This window comes from Ascaphus truei, unplaced genomic scaffold, assembly GCF_040206685.1.
Source record: "Ascaphus truei isolate aAscTru1 unplaced genomic scaffold, aAscTru1.hap1 HAP1_SCAFFOLD_145, whole genome shotgun sequence".
NCBI lineage: Eukaryota > Metazoa > Chordata > Amphibia > Anura > Ascaphidae > Ascaphus > Ascaphus truei.
In genome coordinates, this window is record NW_027454334.1 from 227,078 (window position 1) to 247,785 (window position 20,708).

General features: G+C 47.5%; 1 protein-coding gene across 2 annotated transcripts in view; it reads right to left on the minus strand.

Moving 5' to 3' along the window:
* Window positions 1–15,713, minus strand: part of PRR29 (proline rich 29) — a 31,082-nt gene extending 15,369 nt beyond the window's left edge. For both annotated transcript variants that reach the window (XM_075581611.1, XM_075581612.1), the window contains exons 1-2: window positions 14,090–15,713; window positions 1,183–1,270 (exon numbers count right to left, since the gene is read on the minus strand). In XM_075581611.1, the coding sequence (XP_075437726.1) occupies window positions 1,183–1,270; window positions 14,090–14,179 (178 nt within the window). In that variant the 5' untranslated portion in view covers window positions 14,180–15,713. The remainder of the gene's footprint in view (window positions 1–1,182; window positions 1,271–14,089) is intronic.
* Window positions 15,714–20,708: the final 4,995 nt, after the last annotated feature.

The following is a 20,708-nucleotide window of genomic DNA, read 5'->3' on the forward strand; positions in this document are numbered from 1 at the left end:
ATATGGGGTAATAGGAGGAGTTATAGGGAGCAGTTATATGGGGTAATAGGAGGAGTTATAGGGAGTGGGTTATATGGGGTAATAGGAGGAGTTATAGGGAGAGGTTATATGGGGTAATAGGAGGAGTTATAGGGAGCGGTTATATGGGGTAATAGGAGGAGTTATAGGGAGCGGTTATATGGAGTAATAGGAGGAGTTATAGGGAGCGGTTATATGGGGTAATAGGAGCAGTTATAGGGAGCGGGTATATGGGGTAATAGGAGGAGTTATAGGGAGGGGGTATATGGGGTAATAGAAGGAGATATAGGGAGCAGGTATATGGGGTAATAGGAGGAGATATAGGGAGCGGTTATATGGGGTAATAGAAGGAGATATAGGGAGCAGGTATATGGGGTAATAGGAGGAGATATAGGGAGCGGTTATATGGGGTACAAGAAGGAGATATAGGGAGCAGGTATATGGGGTAATAGGAGGAGATATAGGGAGCGGTTATATGGGGTAATAGAAGGAGATATAGGGAGCAGGTATATGGGGTAATAGGAGGAGATATAGGGAGCGGTTATATGGGGTAATAGGAGGAGATATAGGGAGCAGTGATATGGGGTAATAGGGGAGTTATAGGGAGGGGGTATATGGGGTAATAGGAGGAGTTATAGGGAGCGGTTATATGGGGTAATAGGAGGAGATATAGGGAGCGGGTATATGGGGTAATAGGAGGAGATATAGGGAGCGGGTATATGGGGTAATAGGAGGAGATATAGGGAGCAGCGATATGGGGTAATAGGAGGAGATATAGGGAGCGGGTATATGGGGTAATAGGAGGAGATATAGGGAGGGGGTATATGGGGTAATAGGAGGAGATATAGGGAGCGGGTATATGGGGTAATAGGAGGAGATATAGGGAGCGGGTATATGGGGTAATAGGAGGAGATATAGGGAGCAGCGATATGGGGTAATAGGAGGAGATATAGGGAGCGGGTATATGGGGTAATAGGAGGAGATATAGGGAGGGGGTATATGGGGTAATAGGGGGAGATATAGGGAGCGGGTATATGGGGTAATAGGAGGAGATATAGGGAGCGGGTATATGGGGTAATAGGAGGAGTTATAGGGAGGGGGTATATGGGGAGAGTGGTTATAATAAGATGGAATGAGAGGTAAGAGAAGAATGGATCCTCTCACCCTCCTTAGCGCGGCCGTGTCTGATTGGCTGAGACAGAGGAGCGAAAGCTGCAGGAATTTGCTGGATTATTGTAGGTTGGTTAGAAACCTGGAAAAGAAGCAAACGTGTCAGGGCGTGTTCTGCGTCACTGCGTCATGGCGCGTTCTGCGTCACTGCGTCATGGCGCGTTCTGCGTCACTGCGTCACGGGCGTGTTTTGCGTCACTTCGTTACGGCATGTTCTGCATCACGGCGTGTTCCTTGTCACTGCGTCACGGTGTGTTCTGTGTCACTGCGTCACGGTGTGTTCTGCATCATGGCGTGTTCTGCGTCACTACGTCACGGGCATATTCTGCGTCACTTCGTCACGGCATGTTCTGCATCACGGCGTGTTCTGTGTCACTGTGTCACGGTGTGTTCTGCATCATGGCGTGTTCTGCCTCACGGCGTGATCTGTCACTGCGTATTCTGCATGTTGTGTGACACTGCATATTCTGCGTGCTGTGTGACACTGCATGTTCTGTGTCACTGCGTATTCTGCATGTTCTGTGTGTTCTGTGTCACTGCGTGTTCTGTCACTGCGTGTTCTGCGTGTTGTGTGACACTGCATGGTCTGTGTGTTCTGTGTCACTGCGTGTTCTGCGTGTTGTGTGACACTGCATGGTCTGTATGTTCTGTGTCACTGCGTGTTCTGTCACTGTGTGTTCTGCGTGTTGTGTGACACTGCATGTTCTGTGTGTTCTGTGTCACTGTGTGTTCTGTCACTGCGTGTTCTGCGTGTTGTGTGGCACTGCATGTTCTGTGTGTTCTGTGTCACAGCATGTTCTGTCACTGCGTATTCTGCGTGTTGTGTGACACTGCATGTTCTGTGTGTTCTGTGTCACAGCGTGTTCTGTCACTGCGTGTTCTGCGTGTTGTGTGACACTGCATGTTCTGTGTGTTCTGTGTCACTGCATGTTCTGCGTGTTGTGTGGCACTGCATGGTCTGTGTGTTCTGTGTCACTGTGTGTTCTGTCACTGCGTGTTCTGCATGTTGTGTGACACTGCATGTTCTGTGTGTTCTGTGTCACAGCGTGTTCTGTCACTGCGTGTTCTGCGTGTTGTGTGACACTGCATGTTCTGTGTGTTCTGTGTCACTGCATGTTCTGCGTGTTGTGTGGCACTGCATGGTCTGTGTGTTCTGTGTCACTGTGTGTTCTGTCACTGCGTGTTCTGCGTGTTGTGTGACACTGCATGTTCTGTGTGTTCTGTGTCACAGCGTGTTCTGTCACTGCGTGTTCTGCGTGTTGTGTGACACTGCATGTTCTGTGTGTTCTGTGTCACTGCATGTTCTGCGTGTTGTGTGGCACTGCATGGTCTGTGTGTTCTGTGTCACTGTGTGTTCTGTCACTGCGTGTTCTGCGTGTTGTGTGACACTGCATGTTCTGTGTGTTCTGTGTCACTGCGTGTTCTGTCACTGCGTGTTCTGTCACTGCGTGTTCTGCGTGTTGTGTGACACTGCATGTTCTGTGTGTTCTGTGTCACAGCGTGTTCTGTCACTGCGTGTTCTGTGTGTTGTGTGACACTGCATGTTCTGTGTGTTCTGTGTCACTGCGTGTTCTGCGTGTTGTGTGGCACTGCATGGTCTGTGTGTTCTGTGTCACTGTGTGTTCTGTCACTGCATGTTCTGCGTGTTGTGTGGCACTGCATGGTCTGTGTGTTCTGTGTCACTGTGTGTTCTGTCACTGCGTGTTCTGCGTGTTGTGTGACACTGCATGTTCTGTGTGTTCTGTGTCACTGCGTGTTCTGCGTGTTGTGTGGCACTGCATGGTCTGTGTGTTCTGTGTCACTGTGTGTTCTGTCACTGCATGTTCTGCGTGTTGTGTGGCACTGCATGGTCTGTGTGTTCTGTGTCACTGTGTGTTCTGTCACTGCGTGTTCTGCGTGTTGTGTGACACTGCATGTTCTGTGTGTTCTGTGTCACAGCGTGTTCTGTCACTGCGTATTCTGCGTGTTGTGTGATACTGCATGTTCTGTGTGTTCTGTGTCACTGCATGTTCTGCGTGTTGTGTGGCACTGCATGGTCTGTGTGTTCTGTGTCACTGTGTGTTCTGTCACTGCGTATTCTGCGTGTTGTGTGATACTGCATGTTCTGTGTGTTCTGTGTCACTGCGTGTTCTGCGTGTTGTGTGACACTGCATGAACAAAGGAACATAGGGCACAATGGATTTAGCATATCCAAACTCATTTATTGAGCCGATAAATGAGTTTGGATTTGCTAAACCCGTTGTGCCCAATGTTCCTTTGTTCATCTATCCAGGACAGATTGCAGGCTTTCGTGCAAACACTGGAGCACTGGTAACTGTATCAATTTTTTCTATTTTGAGGTGTGCAGCATCTCTCTCAACTGTCTGGAGTGTGACACTGTCTGGCATGTCTTTTCTGTGTCACTGCGTTTTCTTTGTATATGATAACATTGTTTACTACCTGCTCTCTCCTGGAGATTTAATTCATAAAATAATAATTCATGCATAAAAGGGTCATTTAAAGATCCCATTAAATTATGTGAGGCATGTCCCTGATTACCTCCTATTACCCCATATAACCGCCCCTATGACCCTATTATTATCATCTCTCCCTGCGTGCTATAATAACACGTAGAGCTATATAATATCTCTACATGTTATTATATTGCACCGTCGTGCTATAATTCTGCATGTTATTTTATCGCTCTGCGTGTTATTATATCTCTGTATGTTATATCTCTCTGCATGTTATTATTCACAGGTATGTTCCTGATGTGGAAGCCCTGTTTAAAAGATTGACTCTGGCCTCTAGCATTGATATAAGTTAGTATGTTTGAATATCAAAAGGTGTCCCCCCCCCCCCCCTCTTAACTCTGTGCTGTTAATTGACCAACTGGAACAAGCTGATTTATTGGGGAGGGGGAGGGTCATGTGACTGCTTTAGCTGGATAAATATAATACTCTTCCTGCATTTGCAGGAACTGCATTGCCATGATATAGTGAGCCATTTAAAGTGAGCTTTTAAGTGACAAGTTATAGTTAGACTATAGTTTGACTAGAGGTGACTGGTGACTGCATCTTTCTGCAAACTCTTTTACTCACGACAACAAACGGTAAGCTATTCAGATCACACTATGATCCCATGCTTGTTAACCTGCATATTTTAACCCCCCACCCCTTTACAACTTATTTCACTGCAGCCTCTCCCAAAACTGACTGCACAAAACACTGAAACCCTGAACTGACTCTAGCATTGCAATGCAGCAAAACATTTGACAAGGAACAGGCACACCACTGCTGTTTAGTCTGCACACACTCACAACAGCTCCATGCAGCACTGCCTACCACTGGCATCATGAACCTGCTATGTATCTTAACTTTTTTTTTTCTCCTGGCCTCATGGAGATGTTACTCTCTCTATACACTACAAACTTCTCCATCCTGGCCCACACCCAACATCACCATACACCCTGGACTACTCAAAAGCCTTGCACTATCTACTGAATGTTGGTGGAGAACTCTAAAAACCAGCACTCCAACCACTGCTCACTCTAATGGCAAACATCACAAATTTACAACCTCCAAACAACTACCCAAATTCCTACTTGTACTGTTACTCTCCTTAGCAGGTGATATTGAACCTAACCCAGGTCCTCCCATTTCAACTCTGTCCAATGGCCCTGAGAATTCCACCTTTAAATTCCAAAAAGGGCTATCTGTCGCCCATATAAATATCCGGAGCCTGCTGCCCAAACTGGACGAACTAAGGGCATGGTGCCTTATGCATAAACCCAAAGCCATCATTCTTACAGAAACATGGCTATCCCCTAAAACCCCTGATGCAAATATCGCCATTCAGGGATACTCCATTTTTAGGAGAGATAGGTCAAAGAGAGGAGGAGGGGTGTCATTTTATATTGCAGACACCTTACAATTTACACTGTTAAATTGCCCACCAAGCCCACCCCCTCTTTTGAAATTCTAGTTGGCAAAATCTGCCTCCCCTTTTCTAAGCCCATCTTGCTCGCTGGCATCTACCGCCCCCCTAAAGCCCCCCCAAAATCTCTGACTGATATCTACCAGTTTCTTGGCTCCATTTCCTCTCTGAATGAGAAGAGTGAGCTGCTAGTTCTAGGGGATTTCAACTTCAATTGGCTTGACCCTAAAAACCACAAAATCCAGATACAACTCAAGTCACTTAACCTATCGCAACTCATTTCCCAACCCACACGGACAAACGTGAAATCTCACAACCATTCCTTGCTAGACTGGATTCTCTCCTCAAACCCCAGCAGAATCCAATCCTCTGGCATCCTTCCTGATATTTTTAGTGACCATGCAATAGTGTACTGTGTAAGGAAAATTAAACCGCCCCAATCAAGCCCTAAAGTTCTCCTCACTAGAACATTTAAAAACTTTAACCCACAACAGTTTTTGGATGACCTTACCAACTGTCCATGCACAGAATCGATTTAATTCCCGACCCTGACTCTGCGCTCGACTATTTCCAATCCGAGTTCTTAAAACTCTGCGATACCCATGCTCCACTACGAAAAATAAGGGTACGGGGGGCCCACCTTCCATGGGTTACACCTGACCTTATAGCACTCTACCAGCTCAGGGATGCCTTGTGGAAAAGCTACAAAGTAACTGGCACTACCAAGGATCTCAATCACTACAGATGCATGCGGAACATGTGCACAAGGCAAACATGGCACGCAAAAGCACAATATTACTCTGACAATCTTCACCAGAACACATCAAACCCAGCTAACTTCTGTAAGGTTATCAACAATATATTCCAGGCTCCTAACCATCAACAACCAAGTAATATCACTAAGGGGGATATTACTCTGACAAACCCCACTGACATTGCAAATGCATTCAATGATTACTTTGTGGGGTGCGCCACTAATTTATTAGCAAAACACAGCCCAAACCACAAACCTGAATCTCATCCTGGGAATACCCCTATAGTCCCACCCCCTCCCAACACTGCCCACAATTTTTCATTTGGCCCAGTATCTGAAGAGGAGATTATACAAGTGCTCCTCAAACTAAAACTAAGCAGCCAATGTGGACCTGACTTACTACAATCTAGGTTCCTACGACTTGGTGCCCCAGCCATTGCCAAACCAATATTTTCCATAGTCAACTCTATCCTGTCTGAAGGCCATATCCCTAAGACCTGGAAAACTGCCAGAGTTCTCCCAATCTTCAAAAGTGGGGACAAAAACACTGTCTCAAACTACAGGCCAATCTCACTTCTCCCAATTCCATCCAAAGTCATGGAAAAATGTGTCCACTCCCAATTAAGCGATTTCTATACCAAGACAAATTTCCCTAGCCAATTCCAATCTGGGTTTCGTCCCAAACACTCCACCGTAACTACTCTGCTAAAAGTTTGCAATGAAATCCAGTGTGGAATGGAACGGGGACATCTCACTGGTGCAGTATTCCTAGATTTTGCAAAGGCTTTTTGACACAGTCGATCATGTTATCCTGATTAACAAACTCCAGAGCTCTGGAATAGGGAAGCATGCTTTAAACTGGTTTCAGTCCTACCTATCAGGAAGATCCCAACATGTGTCCATCTCAGGCTCTAACTCCAACCCCCTGGATATCACCTGTGGTGTCCCGCAAGGCTCTGTTCTGGGGCCCCTACTCTTCTCAGTGTTCATTAATGATCTTCCCACAGCTTGTAAGGAAGCCTCAATACACATGTATGCAGACGACACAATCCTATATGCACACAGCCATAGCCTCTCTGACCTTCAACACATACTTCAGTCTGACTTTTTGAGACTCGAAAACTGGATTTCCCAAAACAAACTGTTTTTAAACACCGACAAGACTGTAACAATGGTATTTGGGACCAAGACTACATTTTTAAAGCTTCCAGTGACTGAGCTCCAGATTAGAACCAACGCTAACACCACCCTAACCCCTGTCACTAGTTTTAAATACCTGGGCTTATGGTTTGACTCCCACTTAACATTCGGGATGCACATTGATACCCTGACAACCAAGACCTATGCCAAACTAGGGGTACTTTACAGGAACAAATCCTCCCTAAGTCTCCTGGTCAGAAAGCGTATCGCACAGCAGATGCTAATGCCAATTATTGACTATGGAGACATAGTATATGGCTCGGCTCCTCAAACCCACCTTAGCAAACTTGACACCCTCTGCAATTCAATTTGTCGTTTTGTTCTCCAATGCAACTACAAAACACATCACTGCGAAATGCTCAAAGAACTAGATTGGTCATCACTAGAGTCTAGGCGCAAAGTTCACCTTTCCTGTCTCACCCTCAAATACTTTCTGGGCAAGCTACCCAGCTACCTGAACAAGCTCCTCACCCCTACCACATGCAGCACCTATCACCTGAGATCAGACTCCGAAAGACTGTTCATGGTCCCAAGGCTCAACAAAGTATCCGGCCGTTCCTCCTTCTCCTTCCGTGCACCAAAAAAATGGAACAACCTACCAGAGACTCTCACATCCACCACCAGCTTAAGTTCTTTCAAATCTAAGGCTGCGTCCATAGAAGGACAAGCAGCGCTGAGGCGTGCGGACGCTCCGCGCTGAGCCCCTGCATCCTCAATGAGGATGCCTTGAGAGGGGGCTCACGCGAGCGTCCGCAGGCGTGCGGAGGCTTTGGAGTTTTCAGCCGAGCGCCAAGCTGTTTTTCAGCGCGCTGTCGGCTGAAAACATCCAATCAGCCTTAAGCAGCGTCAACGTCACGGCGCCGTGACATTGACGTCAGTGCGTCGCGGGCATTTGGCCCAGCGACGTCACTGCCCCGCCTCCAACCACCTCCCCCCGGCTCCCTTCGCGCACGCTGGCTCGCCTGCAAGTCCGTGGAATCGCGCTGACTTAAGCAGGCGAGCCTCAGCGTTAGCGCGCCTCCGCTCTCCTCACCCCTCTATGGCCCGGGCCTAAGGCTGTCTCACATTTTAATCTGGTCTGTAACTGTTTCATACGCTCATAATATTTATTATCTTTATCTGTGCATGCAATGTCTTGTATATAATGTATACCCTGTTCATTATGTAACTGTACTTGTAACCATGTATTATTTGTTTTACTCTGTGCCCAGGACATACTTCAAAACGAGAGGTAATTCTCAATGTATTACTTCCTGGTAAAACATTTTATAAATAAATAAATAATAAATAAATAAATATCTCTCTGTGTGTTATTATATCTCTCTGCGTGTTATTACATCTCTCTGCATGTTATTATATCGCTCTGCGCGTTATTACATTGCTCTGCGTGTTATTACATCGCTCTGCGTGTTATTATATTTCTGCGTGTTATTACATCGCTCTGCGTGTTATTACATCGCTGTGCGTGTTATTATATCTCTGCGTGTTATTACATCGCTCTGCGTGTTATTACATCGCTCTGCGTGTTATATCTCTGCGTGTTATTACATCGCTCTGCATGTTATTACATCGCTCTGCGTGCTATTATATCTCTGCGTGTTATTATATCTCTGCGTGTTATTACATTGCTCTGTGTGTTATTACATCTCTCTCCATGTTAATATATCGCTCTGCGCGTTATTACATCTCTCTGCGTGTTATTACATCGCTCTGCGTGTTATTACATCGCTCTGCGTGTTATTACATCGCTCTGCGTGTTATTACATCGCTCTGCGTGTTATTATATCTCTGCGTGTTATTATATCTCTCTGCGTGTTATTATATCTCTGCATGTTATTATATCTCTCTGCATGTTATTATATCTCTGCGTGTTATTATATCTCTCTGCGCGTTATTATATCTCTCTGTGTGTTATTACATCGCTCTGCGTGTTATTATATCTCTCTGCGTGTTATTATATCTCTCTGCGTGTTATTATATCTCTCTGCGTGTTATTATATCTCTCTACGTGTTATTATATCTCTCTGAGTGTTATTATCTCTCTCTGCGTGTTATTATATCTCTCTGCATGTTATTATATCTTTCTGCATGTTATTATATCTCTCTGCGTGTTCTTACATCGCTCTGCGTGTTATTACATCACTCTGCGTGTTATTATATCTCTCTGCGTGTTATTATATCTCTGTGTGTGTTATTACATCGCTCTGCATGTTATTACATCTCTGCGTGTTATTATGTCTCTCTGCGTGTTATTACATCTCTGCGTGTTATTACATCGCTCTGCGTGTTATTACATCTCTGCGTGTTATTATATCGCTCAGCGTGTTATTACATCGCTCTGTGTGTTATTATATCTCTCTGCGTGTTATTATATAACTCTGCGTGTTATTATATCTCTCTGTGTGTTATTATATCTCTCTGCGTGTTATTATCTCTCTGCGCGTTATTATATCTCTGTGTGTTATTATATCTCTGCGTGTTATTATATCTCTGCGTGTTATTATATCTCTGCGTGTTATTATATCTCTCTGCGTGTTATTATCTCTCTGCGCGTTATTATATCTCTGTGTGTTATTATATCTCTCTGCGTGTTATTATCTCTCTGCGCGTTATTATATCTCTGTGTGATATTATATATCTCTGCGTGTTATTATATATCTCTGCATGTTATTATATCTCTGTGTGTTATTATATCTCTCTGCGTGTTATTATATCTCTGTGTGTTATTATATCTCTCTGCGTGTTATTATATCTCTCTGCGTGTTATTATATCTCTGCGTGTTATTATATCTCTCTGCGTGTTATTATATCTCTCTGCGTGTTATTATATCTCTGTGCGTGTTATTACATCGCTCTGCATGTTATTACATCTCTGCGTGTTATTATGTCTCTCTGCGTGTTATTACATCTCTGCGTGTTATTACATCTCTGCGTGTTATTATATCGCTCAGCGTGTTATTACATCTCTGCGTGTTATTATATCTCTGCGCGTTATTATATCTCTGCGCGTTATTATATCTCTCTGCGTGTTATATCTCTCTGCGTGTTATTATATCTCTGCGCGTTATTATATCTCTCTGCGTGTTATATCTCTCTGCGTGTTATTACATCTCTGCGTGTTATTACATCGCTCTGCGTGTTATTACATCTCTGCGTGTTATTATATCGCTCAGCGTGTTATTACATCTCTGCGTGTTATTATATCTCTGCGCGTTATTATATCTCTGCGCGTTATTATATCTCTCTGCGTGTTATTATATCTCTCTGCACGTTATTATATCTCTGCGTGTTATTATATCTCTGCGTGTTATTATATCTCTGCGTGTTATTATATCACTCTGCGTGTTATTACATCTCTCTGCGTGTTATTATATCTCTGCGTGTTATTATATCTCTCTGCGCGTTATTATATCTCTGCGTGTTATTATATCTCTGCGTGTTATTATATCTCTGCGTGTTATTATATCTCTCTGCGCGTTATTATATCTCTGCGTGTTATTATATCTCTCTGCGTGTTATTATATCTCTGCGTGTTATTATATCTCTCTGCGTGTTATTATCTCTCTGCGCGTTATTATATCTCTGTGTGTTATTATATCTCTCTGCGTGTTATTATCTCTCTGCGCGTTATTATATCTCTGTGTGATATTATATATCTCTGCGTGTTATTATATATCTCTGCATGTTATTATATCTCTGTGTGTTATTATATCTCTCTGCGTGTTATTATATCTCTGTGTGTTATTATATCTCTCTGCGTGTTATTATATCTCTCTGCGTGTTATTATATCTCTGCGTGTTATTATATCTCTCTGCGTGTTATTATATCTCTCTGCGTGTTATTATATCTCTGTGCGTGTTATTACATCGCTCTGCATGTTATTACATCTCTGCGTGTTATTATGTCTCTCTGCGTGTTATTACATCTCTGCGTGTTATTACATCTCTGCGTGTTATTATATCGCTCAGCGTGTTATTACATCTCTGCGTGTTATTATATCTCTGCGCGTTATTATATCTCTGCGCGTTATTATATCTCTCTGCGTGTTATATCTCTCTGCGTGTTATTATATCTCTGCGCGTTATTATATCTCTCTGCGTGTTATATCTCTCTGCGTGTTATTACATCTCTGCGTGTTATTACATCGCTCTGCGTGTTATTACATCTCTGCGTGTTATTATATCGCTCAGCGTGTTATTACATCTCTGCGTGTTATTATATCTCTGCGCGTTATTATATCTCTGCGCGTTATTATATCTCTCTGCGTGTTATTATATCTCTCTGCACGTTATTATATCTCTGCGTGTTATTATATCTCTGCGTGTTATTATATCTCTGCGTGTTATTATATCACTCTGCGTGTTATTACATCTCTCTGCGTGTTATTATATCTCTGCGTGTTATTATATCTCTCTGCGCGTTATTATATCTCTGCGTGTTATTATATCTCTGCGTGTTATTATATCTCTGCGTGTTATTATATCTCTCTGCGCGTTATTATATCTCTGCGTGTTATTATATCTCTGCATGTTATTACATCTCTGCGTGTTATTATGTCTCTCTGCGTGTTATTACATCTCTGCGTGTTATTACATCTCTGCGTGTTATTATATCGCTCAGCGTGTTATTACATCTCTGCGTGTTATTATATCTCTGCGCGTTATTATATCTCTGCGCGTTATTATATCTCTCTGCGTGTTATATCTCTCTGCGTGTTATTATATCTCTGCGCGTTATTATATCTCTCTGCGTGTTATATCTCTCTGCGTGTTATTACATCTCTGCGTGTTATTACATCGCTCTGCGTGTTATTACATCTCTGCGTGTTATTATATCGCTCAGCGTGTTATTACATCTCTGCGTGTTATTATATCTCTGCGCGTTATTATATCTCTGCGCGTTATTATATCTCTCTGCGTGTTATTATATCTCTCTGCACGTTATTATATCTCTGCGTGTTATTATATCTCTGCGTGTTATTATATCTCTGCGTGTTATTATATCACTCTGCGTGTTATTACATCTCTCTGCGTGTTATTATATCTCTGCGTGTTATTATATCTCTCTGCGCGTTATTATATCTCTGCGTGTTATTATATCTCTGCGTGTTATTATATCTCTGCGTGTTATTATATCTCTCTGCGCGTTATTATATCTCTGCGTGTTATTATATCTCTCTGCGTGTTATTATATCTCTGCGTGTTATTATATCTCTCTGCGTGTTATTATCTCTCTGCGCGTTATTATATCTCTGTGTGTTATTATATCTCTCTGCGTGTTATTATCTCTCTGCGCGTTGTTATATCTCTGTGTGATATTATATATCTCTGCGTGTTATTATATATCTCTGCATGTTATTATATCTCTGTGTGTTATTATATCTCTCTGCGTGTTATTATATCTCTGTGTGTTATTATATCTCTCTGCGTGTTATTATATCTCTCTGCGTGTTATTATATCTCTGCGTGTTATTATATCTCTCTGCGTGTTATTATATCTCTCTGCGTGTTATTATATCTCTGTGCGTGTTATTACATCGCTCTGCATGTTATTACATCTCTGCGTGTTATTATGTCTCTCTGCGTGTTATTACATCTCTGCGTGTTATTACATCTCTGCGTGTTATTATATCTCTCAGCGTGTTATTACATCTCTGCGTGTTATTATATCTCTGCGCGTTATTATATCTCTGCGCGTTATTATATCTCTCTGCGTGTTATATCTCTCTGCGTGTTATTATATCTCTGCGCGTTATTATATCTCTCTGCGTGTTATATCTCTCTGCGTGTTATTACATCTCTGCGTGTTATTACATCGCTCTGCGTGTTATTACATCTCTGCGTGTTATTATATCGCTCAGCGTGTTATTACATCTCTGCGTGTTATTATATCTCTGCGCGTTATTATATCTCTGCGCGTTATTATATCTCTCTGCGTGTTATTATATCTCTCTGCACGTTATTATATCTCTGCGTGTTATTATATCTCTGCGTGTTATTATATCTCTGCGTGTTATTATATCACTCTGCGTGTTATTACATCTCTCTGCGTGTTATTATATCTCTGCGTGTTATTATATCTCTCTGCGCGTTATTATATCTCTGCGTGTTATTATATCTCTGCGTGTTATTATATCTCGGCGTGTTATTATATCTCTGCGTGTTATTATATCTCTGCGTGTTATTATATCACTCTGCGTGTTATTACATCTCTCTGCGTGTTATTATATCTCTGCGTGTTATTATATCTCTGCGTGTTATTATATCTCTGCATGTTATTACATCTCTCTGCGTGTTATTATATCTCTGCGTGTTATTATATCTCTGCGCGTTATTATATCTCTCTGCGTGTTATTATATCTCTGCGTGTTATTATATCTCTGCATGTTATTACATCTCTCTGCGTGTTATTATATCTCTGCGTGTTATTATATCTCTGCATGTTATTACATCTCTCTGCGTGTTATTATATCTCTGCATGTTATTATATCTCTGCATGTTATTACATCTCTCTGCGTGTTATTATATCTCTGCGTGTTATTATATCTCTGCATGTTATTATATCTCTCTGGGTGTTATTATATCTCTGCGCGTTATTACATCTCTCTGCGTGTTATTATATATCTCTGCATGTTATTATATCTCTGCGCGTTATTATATCTCTCTGCGTGTTATTATATCTCTCTGCATGTTATTATATATCTCTGCATGTTATTATATCTCTGCGCGTTATTATATCTCTCTGCGTGTTATTATATCTCTCTGCGTGTTATTACATCTCTCTGCGTGTTATTATATATCTCTGCATGTTATTATATCTCTCTGCGTGTTATTATATCTCTGCGTGTTATTATATCTCTCTGCGTGTTATTATATCTCTCTGCGTGTTATTACATCTCTGCGTGTTATTACATCTCTGCAGTGAGGTACATTTCGTGTTCACACGCACCCGGTACATTATCCCACATAATAAATCCCTGCTGTTACTGCTATTATTTCACGGACTGAAGACGCCCGGCGTGTAATACTCACCGGAGCGGGTATTATCTGCACCCCGGGGTAATTCCCCTCCCACGACGGGCTGCAGTATGGAGCGCTCTCTGCAGGCCAGCCATGCGACATGCTGACGTGGGACAGCCCCGGGTATTTATATATAACGGGGTAGGAAGTAAGAGGCTGATACAGACTGAGAGCGGGAGACTGAGAGAGCGGGAGACTGAGAGAGCGGGAGACTGAGAGAGCGGGAGACTGAGAGGGAGGGAGACTGAGAGAGAGCGGGAGACTGAGAGAGCGGAAGACTGAGAGAGCGGGAGACTGAGAGAGCGGGAGACTGAGAGAGCGGGAGACTGAGAGAGCGGGAGACTGAGAGGGAGGGAGACTGAGAGCGGGAGACTGAGAGCGGGAGACTGAGAGAGCGGGAGACTGAGAGGGAGGGAGACTGAGAGCGGGAGACTGAGAGAGCGGGAGACTGAGAGGGAGGGAGACTGAGAGCGGGAGACTGAGAGAGCGGGAGACTGAGAGAGCGGGAGACTGAGAGAGCGGGAGACTGAGAGCGGGAGACTGAGAGAGCGGGAGACTGAGAGCGGGAGACTGAGAGAGAGAGGGAGACAGAGAGCGGGAGACTGAGAGAGCGGGAGACTGAGAGCGGGAGACTGAGAGAGAGAGGGAGACAGAGAGCGGGAGACTTAGAGGGAGGGAGACTGAGAGAGAGAGGGAGACTGAGAGAGCGGGAGACTGAGAGGGAGGCAGTGAGAGACACTGGGAGAGAGACAGTGAGAGACGCTGGGAGAGACGCTGGGAGAGAGACAGTGAGAGACGCTGGGAGAGAGACAGTGAGAGACACTGGGAGAGAGACAGTGAGAGACGCTGGGAGAGAGACAGTGAGAGACGCTGGGAGAGAGACAGTGAGAGACGCTGGGAGAGAGACAGTGAGAGACGCTGGGAGAGAGACAGTGAGAGACGCTGGGAGAGACAGTGAGAGACGCTGGGAGAGAGACAGTGAGAGACGCTGGGAGAGAGACAGTGAGAGACGCTGGGAGAGAGAGGCAGTGAGAGACGCTGGGAGAGAGACAGTGAGAGACGCTGGGAGAGAGACACTGAGAGACGCTGGGAGAGACAGTGAGAGACGCTGGGAGAGAGACAGTGAGAGACACTGGGAGAGAGACAGTGAGAGACGCTGGGAGAGAGACAGTGAGAGACGCTGGGAGAGAGACAGTGAGAGACGCTGGGAGAGAGACAGTGAGAGACGCTGGGAGAGAGACAGTGAGAGAGACAGTGAGAGACACTGGGAGAGAGACAGTGAGAGACGCTGGGAGAGACAGTGAGAGACGCTGGGAGAGACAGTGAGAGACGCTGGGAGAGAGACAGTGAGAGACGCTGGGAGAGAGACAGTGAGAGACGCTGGGAGAGAGACAGTGAGAGACGCTGGGAGAGAGACAGTGAGAGACGCTGGGAGAGAGAGACAGTGAGAGACGATGGGAGAGAGACAGTGAGAGACGCTGGGAGAGAGACAGTGAGAGACGCTGGGAGAGAGAGACAGTGAGAGACGCTGGGAGAGAGACAGTGAGAGACGCTGGGAGAGAGACAGTGAGAGACGCTGGGAGAGAGACAGTGAGAGACGCTGGGAGAGACAGTGAGAGACGCTGGGAGAGAGACAGTGAGAGACGCTGGGAGAGAGACAGTGAGAGACGCTGGGAGAGAGACAGTGAGAGACGCTGGGAGAGAGACAGTGAGAGACGCTGGGAGAGAGACAGTGAGAGACGCTGGGAGAGAGACAGTGAGAGACGCTGGGAGAGAGACAGTGAGAGACGCTGGGAGAGACGCTGGGAGAGAGACAGTGAGAGACGCTGGGAGAGAGACAGTGAGAGACGCTGGGAGAGAGACAGTGAGAGACGCTGGGAGAGAGACAGTCAGAGACGCTGGGAGAGAGACAGTGAGAGACGCTGGGACAGAGACAGTGAGAGACGCTGGGAGAGAGACAGTGAGAGACGCTGGGAGAGAGACAGTGAGAGGCGCTGGGAGAGACAGTGAGAGACGCTGGGAGAGAGACAGTGAGAGACGCTGGGAGAGACGCTGGGAGAGAGACAGTGAGAGACGCTGGGGGAGAGACAGTGAGAGACGCTGGGAGAGAGACAGTGAGAGGCGCTGGGAGAGACAGTGAGAGACGCTGGGAGAGAGACAGTGAGAGACGCTGGGAGAGACGCTGGGAGAGAGACAGTGAGAGACGCTGGGGGAGAGACAGTGAGAGACGCTGGGAGAGAGACAGTGAGAGACGCTGGGAGAGACGCTGGGAGAGAGACAGTGAGAGACGCTGGGGGAGAGACAGTGAGAGACGCTGGGAGAGAGACAGTGAGAGACGCTGGGAGAGAGACAGTGAGAAGCAGTAACACCGGTGGCTGTTATGGTGACAGTTTGTACACAGAGAGGGAGTTACCTGTATCTGTAGCACAGGCTCAGGGAGGTGTGTGCAGTATAAATACTCATTATTATCACTATTACCCCACCGGGGCTCCGAGATAACAAGTACCCAGTGTCACAGGGGGACATACAGGGGCCACACACACAGGGGGCTATACAGGGGCCACACACACAGGGGTTATACAGGGGCCACACACACAGGGGTTATACAGGGGCCACACACACAGGGGGATATACAGGGGCCACACACACAGGGGGTTATACAGGGGCCACACACACAGGGGGCTATTCAGGGGCCACACACACGGGTTATACAGGGGCCACACACACAGGGGGCTATACAGGGGCCACACACACGGGTTATACAGGGGCCACACACACAGGGTGTTATACAGGGGCCACACACACAGGGGTTATACAGGGGCCACACACACAGGGGGCTATACAGGAGCCACACACACGGGTTATACAGGGGCCACACACACAGGGTGTTATACAGGGGCCACACACACAGGGGTTATACAGGGGCCACACACACAGGGGATATACAGGAGCCACACACACAGGGGCTTATACAGGGGCCACTCACACAGGGGTTATACAGGGGCCACACACACAGGGGTTATACAGGGGCCACACACACAGGGGTTATACAGGGGCCACACACACAGGGGGTTATACAGGGGCCACAGACACAGGGGTTATACAGGGGCCACACACACAGGGTGTTATACAGGGGCCACACACACAGGGGGTTATACAGGGGCCACACACACAGGGGTTATACAGGGGCCACTCACACAGGGGCTATACAGGGGCCACACACACAGGGGGATATACAGGGGCCACACACACAGGGGGATATACAGGGGCCACACACAGGGGTTATACAGGGGCCACACACACAGGGGTTATACAGGGGCCACTCACACAGGGGCTATACAGGGGCCACACACACAGGGGGTTATACAGGGGCCACACACAGGGTTTATACAGGGGCCACACACACAGGGGCTATACAGGGGCCACACACACAGGGATTATACAGGGGCCACACACAGGGTTTATATAGGGGCCACACACACAGGGGCTATACAGGGGCCACACACAGGGGTTATACAGGGGCCACACACACAGGGGTTATACAGGGGCCACACACACAGGGGTTATACAGGGGCCACACACACAGGGGTTATACAGGGGCCACACACACAGGGGGATATACAGGGGCCACACACACAGGGGCTATACAGGGGCCACACACACAGGGGCCACACACACAGGTGGTTATACAGGGGCCACACATACAGGGGGCTATACAGGGGCCACACACACGGGTTATACAGGGGCCACACACACAGGGGTTATACAGGGGCCACACACACAGGGGTTATACAGGGGCCACACACACAGGGGGTTATACAGGGGCCACGCACACAGGGGTTATACAGGGGCCACACACACAGGGTGTTATACAGGGGCCACACACACAGGGGCTATACAGGAGCCACACACACAGGGGGTTATACAGGGGCCACACACACAGGGTGTTATACAGGGGCCACACATACAGGGGCTATACAGGGGCCACACACACAGGGGTTATACAGGGGCCACACACACAGGGGTTATACAGGGGCCACACACACACAGGGTGTTATACAGGGGCCACACAGACAGGGGTTACACAGGGGCCACACACACAGGGGTTATACAGGGGCCACACACACAGGGGGTTATACAGGGGCCACACACACAGGGGGTTATACAGGGGCCACACACACAGGGGGTTATACAGGTGCCACACACACAGGGGGTTATACAGGGGCCACACACACAGTGGCTATACAGGGGCCACACACACAGGGGGTTATACAGGGGCCACACACACAGGGGCTATACAGGGGCCACACACACAGGGGGTTATACAGGGGCCACACATACAGGGGTTATACAGGGGCCACACACACAGGGGCTATACAGGGGCCACACACACAGGGGCTATACAGGGGCCACACACACAGGGGGTTATACAGGGGCCACACACACAGGGGTTATACAGGGGCCACACACACAGGGTGTTATACAGGGGCCACACACACAGGGGTTATACAGGGGCCACACACACAGGGGTTATACAGGAGCCACACACACAGGGGGTTATACAGGGGCCACACACACAGGGTGTTATACAGGGGCCACACACACAGGGGTTATACAGGGGCCACACACACAGGGGTTATACAGGGGCCACACACACAGGGTGTTATACAGGGGCCACACACACAGGGGTTATACAGGGGCCACACACACAGGGGTTATACAGGGGCCACACACACAGGGTGTTATACAGGGGCCACACACACAGGGGGTTATACAGGGGCCACACACACAGGGTGTAATACAGGGGCCACACATACAGGGGCCACACACACAGGGGTTATACAGGGGCCACACACACAGGGGTTATACAGGGGCCACACACACACAGGGTGTTATACAGGGGCCACACACACAGGGGTTACACAGGGGCCACACACACAGGGGTTATACAGGGGCCACACACACAGGGGGTTATACAGGGGCCACACACACAGGGGGTTATACAGGGGCCACACACACAGGGGGTTATACAGGTGCCACACACACAGGGGGTTATACAGGGGCCACACACACAGTGGCTATACAGGGGCCACACACACAGGGGGTTATACAGGGGCCACAAACACAGGGGCTATACAGGGGCCACACACACGGGGTTATACAGGGGCCACACATACAGGGGTTATACAGGGGCCACACACAGGGGCTATACAGGGGCCACACGCACAGGGGCTATACAGGGGCCACACACACAGGGGGTTATACAGGGGCCACACACACAGGGGTTATACAGGGGCCACACACACAGGGTGTTATACAGGGGCCACACACACAGGGGTTATACAGGGGCCACACACACAGGGGTTATACAGGAGCCACACACACAGGGGGTTATACAGGGGCCACACACACAGGGTGTTATACAGGGGCCACACACACAGGGGTTATACAGGGGCCACACACACAGGGGTTATACAGGGGCCACACACACAGGGTGTTATACAGGGGCCACACACACAGGGGTTATACAGGGGCCACACACACAGGGGTTATACAGGGGCCACACACACAGGGTGTTATACAGGGGCCACACACACAGGGGTTATACAGGGGCCACACACACAGGGTGTTATACAGGGGCCACACACACAGGGTGTTATACAGGGGCCACACACACAGGGGTTATACAGGAGCCACACACACAGGGGTTATACAGGGGCCACACACACAGGGGGTTATACAGGGGCCACACACACAGGGGTTATACAGGGGCCACACACACAGGGGTTATACAGGGGCCACACACACAGGGGTTATACAGGGGCCACACACACAGGGGTTATACAGGAGCCACACACACAGGGGGCTATACAGGGGCCACACACACAGGGGTTATACAGGGGCCACACACACAGGGGTTATACAGGGGCCACACACACAGGGGTTATACAGGGGCCACACACACAGGGGATATACAGGGGCCACACACACAGGGGTTATATAGGGGCCACACACACAGGGGTTATACAGGGGCCACACACACAGGGGCTATACAGGGGCCACACATACAGAGGTTATACAGGGGCCACACATACAGGGGTTATACAGGGGCCACACACACAGCGGTTATACAGGGGCCACACACACAGGGGATATACAGGGGCCACACACACAGCGGTTATACAGGGGCCACACACACAGGGGATATACAGGGGCCACACACACAGGGGATATACAGGGGCCACACACACAGGGGTTATACAGGGGCCACACACACAGGGGTTATACAGGGGCCACACACACAGCGGTTATATAGGGGCCACACACACAGGGGTTATACAGGGGCCACACACACAGGGGTTATACAGGGGCCACACACACAGGGGTTATACAGGGGCCACACACACAGGGGCTATACAGGGGCCACACATACAGAGGTTATACAGGGGCCACACACACAGGGGTTATACAGGGGCCACACACACAGGGGTTATACAGGGGCCACACACACAGGGGATATACAGGGGCCACACACACAGGGGTTATACAGGGGCCACACACACAGGGTGTTATACAGGGGCCACACACACAGGGGTTATATAGGGGCCACACACACAGGGGTTATACAGGG